The sequence below is a fragment of the Engraulis encrasicolus genome, chromosome 20 (genome assembly GCF_034702125.1).
Source record: "Engraulis encrasicolus isolate BLACKSEA-1 chromosome 20, IST_EnEncr_1.0, whole genome shotgun sequence".
NCBI classification, from domain to species: domain Eukaryota; kingdom Metazoa; phylum Chordata; class Actinopteri; order Clupeiformes; family Engraulidae; genus Engraulis; species Engraulis encrasicolus.
In genome coordinates, this window is record NC_085876.1 from 11,064,453 (window position 1) to 11,074,452 (window position 10,000).

General features: G+C 43.0%; 2 protein-coding genes across 3 annotated transcripts in view; both read left to right on the forward strand.

The window, feature by feature from the left end:
- The window catches only part of umad1 (UBAP1-MVB12-associated (UMA) domain containing 1), a 19,175-nt gene extending 16,320 nt beyond the window's left edge, over window positions 1-2,855 (forward strand). The window contains exons 4-5 of the mRNA XM_063185413.1: window positions 226-331; window positions 1,249-2,855. Coding sequence (XP_063041483.1) covers window positions 226-331; window positions 1,249-1,475 — 333 coding nt within the window. The 3' untranslated portion in view covers window positions 1,476-2,855. The remainder of the gene's footprint in view (window positions 1-225; window positions 332-1,248) is intronic.
- Window positions 2,856-2,947: 92 nt separating this feature from the next.
- glcci1a (glucocorticoid induced 1a) overlaps window positions 2,948-10,000 on the forward strand; it is a 56,252-nt gene continuing 49,199 nt past the window's right edge. For both annotated transcript variants that reach the window (XM_063185411.1, XM_063185412.1), the window contains exon 1: window positions 2,948-5,858. In XM_063185411.1, the coding sequence (XP_063041481.1) occupies window positions 5,453-5,858 (406 nt within the window). In that variant the 5' untranslated portion in view covers window positions 2,948-5,452. The remainder of the gene's footprint in view (window positions 5,859-10,000) is intronic.

Genomic DNA, 10,000 nt, shown 5'->3' on the forward strand with positions numbered 1-10,000 from the left:
GTTGAACACTCTGCATGAGTACAGCACCATCGTTCTCACAGCAGCCCATCCAATGAAAAGGCTCTGTTGATTTGATTGACTGAATTAATAATTAATAATTAATAGTTGTTGTTAGTAAGGATAAATAATGAGTAAGACCATCAAATGACGGATTAATTTGCTGTCGGTACAAAATAACATCTGATACCCTGCTCTTCTCTCCTGTCCTCTCCCCTCCCACCCTAGCCATACAGGAACAGGCCAGCTCCTCAGATCCCCGGCTTTGAGGACCCACGGGTGTCCATGCCGATGCCCGCACCGCTGCCTGTGGTGGCCGCAGAGGTGCCCACAGGTACCCTTTAATACCTCATCATCTTTTTACATTTAGTCGCTGTCCAGCAGAAACCTTTATTCATTATAAAATGTAAATCTGGTCAGTGATGATATGTATTCATAATTATTTAATAACCAACTTTAATGTTGAATTGATTATTTATTTACAAAACAGTGATTTATAAATTAACAAGTAAAAAACAGTCAGAAGCGGAGATGCAAGGTTTCTGTCTGACGTGACGATTTAATGTTTTTTTTGTATATACCCTTTGACGCTTTTGTCAGATGGTAATAAAACAGAACATTGGTAAAGGAAATTGAACTGCCTTGTTGAAAGCTATGTGCTGTCCAAATAAACCTTGATGATTTATGATGATTTTAGCCTAATGATGTTTAAAGCAGGGCTTTGAACCGTTATTTTTTTCCAAACGGTTCGTTCCGAACAGAAACGGAATTATAACGATGTCACACAGGACGTGAACCTCAGCCGTCATGGTAACTTGCACAGGAATATTATTACTTTATTTTAGTTTGAGGAACAGTATTAACCGGTATTAACCGGTTACCATTATTTTTAAATAAGTGTTCCAGTTCCAGAACATAAAAAATAATAAAGTTTCCGGTTTCGTTTCTGTTCCCTGTTAAATACAAAAAGTTCTCGGTTTTCGTTTTCGTTCCTTGAACCGGTTCAAAGCCCTGGTTTAAAGTGCTATTTTCTCTCTAGTTTTATCCTTTCATCCTTATGTTATGTCATCTGTTGTGTTGTGAATCACATTAAGCTTCCTATGTTAATGAAATGACTTGTATCCGATCTTGACAGATAAACAACAACATTTACAGCAGATAGAAATACACAATTTAAACTAACCTTTAAATAAGCCTTAAAATAATTTATGTAAATAAACCTCTCCTTGCCAATGTCTTACCATGCTTCAGGTACAGCCCAAGGAGGTGCCGGTGCCGGTGCCAGCGCGAGTGCCAACCCCAACCTGCCGGAGCTCCTGGCGGACGTGCCCTTCACGCTGGCGCCCCACGTGCTGGCCATGCAGACAGGGCGGCCTTGCCTGCCCGACCTCCTGCTCAACACAAACAACTATGAGGAGAACCTGGAGAACTTCCGCTACGACTTCAGCCTGGAGAACTCTGTCCTCAGCCAGCCATGAGGACAGACGAGGACAAGGAACTGTGTAGTAGAATGGACACCAAAGGTTCCATTCTATTTCGGTTAAACAGATATGAATTATTTTTTTCCCCCAACTGTAGATTTGCAACCAAAACTCTGGATTACTTGGTTGGAAATTGCCAATCACAAACACACACTCAATATCATGCCCCGCCCAATGGAACCTTGGTGTCCACTCTAACGTACAGTCATTGGTGAGGACGTTCAGTCAGCATTCGGCACGATGTTAGCCGGAAGTCACCCGGACGCGTTGAACCCATCTTGAACCGCCTTTCTTGCCTGCTCTAATGGGCTATTTGCTACCTCCTCATTGACACCCATGTTTAATTTCCCCATAGACGTTTATGGGTCAATGACATTTTAGTAGTAGCACACGTCAGGGTGGTATAATCACAGCTAATGCCACTATTTTAAAGATTTTTTTCTTTTTAGTGGATTGTCTAAGAAACATATTCAGTATGCAGTACATTCACCCATTCAATCTTCCATTGTCACACTTAATTTTGGAAAATTGTTGACTGTAGAATTTCCAAGTCCTTTCGTATGTCCATGAGTACGAAAACATTTGCAAGACAGCTCGTTTTGATTTGGCTACCCCACAATGGGTACGTGACGTGATCATGATGAAGTGCGCGATTTGATACTTCGCTGTAATAACACTCAAATACTGCGTTATGATCAAATGCCAAGATAAAATATCTAAATCGTGACTTTGTAAGAGTTTGACTCAATGTCAATTCTGTTCATCTCAGAGTTACCAAAATCACACAGTAGGTGCAATAGAGTGTCTAGATTCGAAATGTATAAAAGGGTATTAGCTACGGTTGTATCACCTGACGTCTCTGACAAAAAAAGTTAATGACCCATATACCGTACATAGACGCCACGTTAACTTCCGTGGGAGGAGCATAAGGCCACCGCCGGAGCTTGATTATCACCCCCACACCTTCAACATCATAATCGCCTTTTTTACCCGTACATTTCTACTCTGCCCTCCAAGTCTTTGTGTTTGGGCTTAAGGCCTAAGATGTGGTTTAAACTGTTATTCCACAGTCTTCTGCTCCCTGAATCCCCTGGTCCTGCTACCTAAACCTTCAAAGACCTCAACATTTAGAACAGCAGTGAATGGGTCCCATGTTTTACATATCAATCCTACAGTGCACATACTGTATAACATATATCAACATCTATGTGGCATCTATGTATCCAGGTCTATGGCTTAACCTGTCTGTTTACCCGTTTCTTGACTGATCCGCCTAGTCACTTATTGGTTAATGTACCTGAACGTTTACCTGCCTTGTCACATGAGGTTTAATGTACCTGACTAGTTTACCTGTAGTGGGTTCTCTTCGCCTGACAAGTCACACAGACAAAGAAAAAGAAAAAGAAAAACAGGTCCATGTTAGTTCCTCCACCTGTAGCAGTGATTAACCTGCATTAACCTGTCTTGCGGTTCTTTGGTACTTTGGATTCTATTGCAGCAGAACCACAACGGTTAGTACTTCACTCAGGAGTGAGGAGCTTCAGGTGTAGGTGTGTGTGTGACTGTGTGTGTGCATGCCACCGCACGTGTGCGTGTGTGTGGACATTTTTAGTATGCCTGCGGTGTGTGCTATTCTAGGTCTGTAGCTTGTGGTATCTGTAGAACTAACGGTGTGTGCTGAGCGTTGGTCATGATGTGGGAAGTGACAGATTTTTTTTAAAATCCTGCTTTTTCACTGGTCTTTGGAAAATCACACAATCTCAGTATAAATTCAATATTGGTCATTGATAACACTATCGGTCCTTGAAGCTAATGAACTGTTCATTTTTGCGTTTCATTCTTGATATTTCCTTGTTTCTCTATCCCCTGGCCTTGATAATAATAGTCCTGTTCATGTTTGTTTGAATGAGAAACGTTTCCTCTTTTTCCAGTGAGCTTAAGGAGCGTATTGTTAGCTCACTGTACACAGTATAACAAACGCAGATGTTGTTAGCAATGGCAGAGCCAACCCATGGCAACCAAGGAAGCCGTAGCCAAGTGTTCGTGCTAGCTGGACTTGGGTGTGTGTGTGTGTGTGTGTGTGTGTGTGTGTGTGTGTGTGTGTGTGTGTGTGTGTGTGTGTGTGTGTGTGTGTGTGTGTGTGTGTGTGTGTGTGTGTGTGTGTGTGTGTGTGACAGGAGAGAGAGGCACTTCAAGGTCTCTGTGTTTGCATGCTTATTATGTTATAGTCATGGATTTTACGTCAGGATCTAGTCGCCCAGCTTGTTCTGGTGTGGACGGTGTGTCCCAGCATCAATGATTGTATTATTGTGTAGTTATAGCATATTTATTCATTCAACCAAGTTTTCCCTAAACCTAAGGAGAAAGTTTTCTCTAAACCTTGGGGCAATGTGTGTGTGTGTGTGTGTGTGTGTGTGTGTGTGTGTGTGTGTGTGTGTGTGTGTGTGTGTGTGTGTGTGTGTTGTAGCAACACCTATGTGACTTAACTCATGTTGTGTTTGATGTGGAAGTTTCTTAAACCTAGTTTTTTGTTGTTGTGGAAATCCCCCTACCGCAAACTAGCCCTTTAACTCCATATCACCTAACTGACTCTAAATGTGTAAATGAGTAAATGTGTTTTACAGAATGAAAGTCTTCTGAAAGATGTTTCTGGAGCTGGCAATGTGATATGTTGTTATTGTGCAGCCCTCCCTTTTTTAATCTTTCAAGGTTGATCATGAACTGTGTGATTGATTCTCTTCTCTAGTTGTTCAGTAATGTTACCACCATGTGCCTTATGAACATAAGAACAAGCCAAGTGCACTTCAGGAACAATGCATTTTGATATGGTCATTAATCATATTTATTGTACGGCAATACGTGTGTGTGTGTGTGTGTGTGTGTGTGTGTGTGTGTGTGTGTGTGTGTGTGTGTGTGTGTGTGTGTGTGTGTGTGTGTGTGTGTGTGTGTGTGTGTGTGTGTGTGTGTGTGTGTGTGTTTGTAAATGATCATTACATTACTGTACATGACCTGTTCATAGTTCTTCTGTAATTTGTCCTCCCTTGACTGCGGATCTGAATACCTGTGTTACTGTGTTAAATTGAGAAACGTTTTATTAAAACACTTCACTGTTTTCACAAAACTGTCACTGTGTTTATTATGGCTTAATATAGCAGGATTTTAAAGCAATTGTATCTGTGTAGTAGTCTAAAATAAATGCACATTTTTGGCACAATTTTGAATATGGTCTTAATGAGCGTAACCTATTTTTCACAGAAAAAACTTTACCTCTAGAACTATTAAATGTTGTATTATCTTAATTATTTCTATAAACTAGAACAACAATCTCTCAGACTTCACTCTTTGTAAACCACTTGCTCATCACAATCAATCCGACTGTCTGACCAATGGACGCTTCGGCCATAGGCGCTCTGCACCAATCGCAACGTCAAGAATGACCATAGTATCCCGCCCCCTCCTCTGAGCCAGTAGATGAACCGATGCAGATTTTGTCACTTGGAGTAACGTAGTACGAGAGGGGTGCCGAGACTGACGACTCAACTATCTTACTTTTGTTTGATTTAACTTCTAAACTCCTTTTCATTCTCTGTGGACAGCGCGTTCGTGCTTTGGAGATAAACTACTTCAGAAAGTTTTACATTTGACATTCCTCGAGGGCCTTGGTGGTAAAACAAACCGAGTTGTGGAAAGAAAGTATGGAATCTTAACAGATAAACATGTAGCCTATTCAGCTAGCCTTTTCAGCTAACTCGAAAACACTGATCTGAATAGAACCTGCGCTGTGAACAAAATCCGTTTTTCCCTCTCATTGGGCATTTCTGTAACTTTTCTGAGGTCTTCCAGGCTGACACGTTCGGAGTTTTTACATTTAATTTTGTAAAGTGTTATTACTTCTATTTTGTCAGCTTGTGTACTCGCAGCAACATACTTTTTCTTCTTCTTGGAACTTAAGTACCGCTGTAGTGTCAATCATCATGTCAGCATCCTCTGCAAACTCCGCTCATTACCAGCAACAGCGGGGTAAGCGGAGCAGCGACGGGTCCCCCACTACCTCATCGACCCCCGGCGGCAGCCACAATAACAACAGCAGCAGCAACAGCATCTCCAGCCGGCTGCAGCCCATCCGTGCCACGGTTCCCTACCAGCTATTGCGTGGAAATCAGCAGCACAGCCCAACCCGCTCTCCCTCCTCCTTCACAGTTGGGAGCCTCACAGGACCGACGTCTCCCGGCTGCTCCAGTCCAACAAGCCCGACGCTGCTGCTCGCCAACCCGGCTGGTAACGGCTCGGTGGACGGCCGACTGTTCGCCCGACAGAGACCCTCCCCGCCGGACAACCGGGGTTCGCCAGAGAGGTGTCCGAACTCACCGGTTTTTCGAGGTATTTCGAATATGATAAAAGCCGAACCGGTTGTTTTTCATTTTCTGCATCCCTCCTCACCAGCTAGCAAGCAAGCTAGGCTATTTAATTGGGTCAACTATTGCTGGGCTCGCGCCTGTCAAGGATGCAACGCATAGACCTCCTATTTTGCAATGATATTTATTTGGGGAGAATATGTCAGTTCTTGTTATTGCAAATATACAGGGTACATTATTATTTAGTGGCAGGAGATATTAAAAAGTGTGCATGTTGGTGCGAGTTTTTTGGCTTAAATATTGATCACGCACATACAACATCGCCTAAATTTCCGCCCCGAAAATGGGATCATTTTTTCGGATTTTATTGCAACGACATGTTTGGTAATTGATGCGTGACAGCTATGCTAGTTTGTTTACGAGAAGGCTACTGTAGTCTTGCTGGCATAATGTTTATGACGTATCAGCATTGGCTGAATTTGTGCGGTCGTGTATGCTTGCTGATGCAGTCAGCTAGGCTAGGGCAGACAGCTAGCTTCAGTGACATATTTACATCTGAGCAATATTTTTCACCAGAAAACGGACACGACAGCCCATGTCCGCCATACACCCCGCATTTATGGCGAACGGAGATATTTTTGAGAACAGCCATTTCCCCGGGGTTTAGCGAATTTGGCCTTGTTTATAGGCGAACGAGAGGGATGGAAAGAATTACGTCGTTCACTGGAAGGCCGTGCTCCGTCGGTCGCAGAGGGCCTAGTTGCTGCGCATCTCTCAGTACATAAACACAGGAACACTTCCTAACGGGGTATTTGGCGCTGTCATCGCCGTGTTTATCATCATTGAAGACGCTCATCAAATATCAGGTGATTTGATATTCGCCTGTTATAAATTCGCTGACTGATGACAGCTGCAATAGGCTACTTCTTGAATCAGCTTTCATTGGTGTCTTGTCAGTCACGATGCTGCATGCCGTCGTTGGGTGGAATAGGCTACTACACAGTGGTGTCCAGTCGGAAATAACTATTTGGGCCAAATACGGGTGAAGTACTGTTGCATAACTTGTGCGTACAACTGCTTGTGGTTTTGCCATGGAGTTTATGGTGTTGCACCAGAGCAGAGTGTATAGTATACCTACAGTAGCTTAAAACCTTAAACCTTGCAGCATCACACTCACATAATGATCATCATCATCATCATCATCATCATCATCATCATCATCACTACATATGGGTGTTGCTCGGTCCTGGTGTTGGGGATGGTGTGGTGACCTGAGCTGGTGAAAATGGGGTGGTACCATGTGTCAGCATCCCTGAGGTGTGAGCTGCATGCTTCACATGATATGACTGGCAGAGGGTCCAGTCCAGTGCAGACTCCTGTGCCCATCTCCTATCCTGTGCTTGGGGTGGTGGTCAGTGTTACCCCTGTCAGAGTCCCTCTCCATGCCTCTCCTCTTTCGGGCTCTGGACGTCTTTGCGCCAAATCCCTGTTACAAGGGTGTTGTAATACCAAAATGGTAATGACCAAGTCTTAATCTGTTACTTAAGACCTTTGGTAATGCCATAGCGATATTGTGATGTAACCTTAGTTGAGTTTTCTTCAGTAAAGACAAAGAGTGAACAGGCAGGCCCATCCATGGACTCATTAGCAATAAGAGGTACAGATAGTACTGCCCAAAACCCAGAGATAATCAGGGGCAAATTCAGGACCAGGAGAAAACGAGAAGGCAAATTGCTGGGTGAGAAGGTTTCTGAGGTCAAATTGTCCCCAAAATGCAAATGTTGTACTGTGTTAAATTAACACGGTCTAGAAATATTCATGACCATGTAACTGTAACCCTTGACCATGCACACTACTTAATGCAAAACAGTAACTGTCACAACTGTCAACGTGACTGTCACATACAGTAATGCACCATATCATTTTAATGGTGAATTATTGGTGATAGGATTGTGTCCTAGCGTCGTAATTACATTAGTAAGATAATTTTTACTTCTACTTGATACACTCATGCTACAGGCATGGTGGTTGTGTATCCCACTAGGGGCTGTGGTTGCTCCCCTATACTGGCAACTCAGTTTCTGATCTGTGGCCTGTTAAAGGCATTTCCACCAGCTGCTTAATCAGGTAGGTTAGCCTTGCTGTGATGGTTTGGATGCTTGTTTGAGTCAAGAGGTAGTTGAGATGAGATATGGTATACTTTGATCTCTCGGAGGGAAATTTGTCACGTAGAGTTAAGTTAGATGCTACATTCTACAATTGGACAGGTAGAGTTACATGCTAAATTCAGACACCGAAACATACACCGCCTTAAGTCACAAACACAGAGAGTAGTAGAGAAGAGTAGATGGACTTGTATTAAACCAGAAGGAAATGAATTGTCCAGCAACATGCCTTAATACACAATACACAAAAAGGACATGATGGTACGGAACAACATAAACAGACATGCAACATAAATTGCATAAACAAGATGTGTGTGTGGGCATTGTCTCTTCAATATTCTCAATGTCACTCTCTGATGTCGCTGCAGGCCATGGGTCCACATATAGCTTTGCTCCTGACACGAAGTCAATCCACAAGGTTAAGTGGTCGTCACACGCTATTTTACAATCCATTTTACGTCCATTATTAGGTACAATGTACTAAAGTGTGCGAAACGGTTTGCGAAATCAAATCATGTATGATATTGTACTGAAAGGGTTAGGTACAGTAAATAACCCATTACACATTACATTTATCAACATAAAGTGTGACTGGTTATACTTATTGTAGACACGAATTCATAAACTTTAGGCTACTACTGTGTAAGTGACTGCGTGACTGTCTACTTCTATGCATCTATGTGCAATAGGCAGGGCCACTGATGGCTTTGGCCGGTCCCAGACATAGTCATCCAGAGGGGGCCCCCTCCCCAATGTATGCAATAAACTCAAGACCCCATTATGTGCCCCCTATCTCCCTGGGCCCAATACAACTAACCTGTTTGCCCCGCCCTGTCAGCCTCCCTGGTAGTGATGATGAATCTATATTGGTTTGTGCACGCAGTGCACATCAATCCATATCAATTAGCCCACATAAAAGGGGACTCCAAATGTTTTTCACTTTGTGTGCGACAAGGAGGCCACGTGAGTTGGCTTACTGCAGAAAGCCATACATGTGTATGCTCTAGGTTCGGAGTGGAGTTTGAATCTTTGGTTGGAATAAAATGATCAGCGTTATCTGTGAGTCTGTTTTGGCTCAGTCTTCAAATAGTACAAGTTGTACAACCACAGCTAATGCCCATACATTAATTAGTCATTTGTAATTAATGTACTGCAATGAATATGCTTCTTAGATGCAGTATTTAGTCCACTAAAGCAAACAAAACATTCAAATTCAATCCATACAATAGTGGCATAAGCTGTGGTTGCACCACCCTGGTGTGTGCTGCTACCAAAGCGTCATTGACCCCTTTGAGGTTTCGCCTACAGTTGATGGCTGTGTAGTTCAGTTGGGTGTATAGCAGGCCTATTGAACCTACAGTTCCTACAGCCCAGTAACTGACTTAAAATATGACCTATTTCAAATTATGTTTTTTTTTGCGTAGTCTTTATTTAACAGGGCCTTCGAAAACCCAGTGATATTTTTCCTATTCAGTCCCGTTACTGGTGCTGAAGTTGAATAGCACTGGTGGACAGGAAAGATGACTTATGGTTATGGAACGAGATGAATCTCCATGGTTCATATGTGTGATCGTGGCTGTGGCTGTGTGTGAGATTGCACTTGCATTGTTTACCCAACAGTAGCAGACTTAGAACCTGCATTGTTTCGCCCGCACGATGAGGTGAAACTACATTGTTGATTGTACAGTGGCGATGAAACTGCATTGTTTAGCCTATGACACACACACACACACACACACACTCACACGACCCATGGTGACCTAGGAAGGGGAAATTGGACAGGCTTGTGATGTGAGTCAGTATTGTTCTGGTCCGTTATAATTTCTTTGGCACGAGAAACAAGGTGTGTGTAAAAGGCAAGGTAACTGTATGAATGTTGTATTTTTCATCAGGAAAACGGCTATAGTGTGTGGACAGCCCAGAAATGTGTACAGGACGTAGAGCCTTTCAGTAGAGTGGCAATGCCTAGTTGCGCACACACACACACACACACACACACACA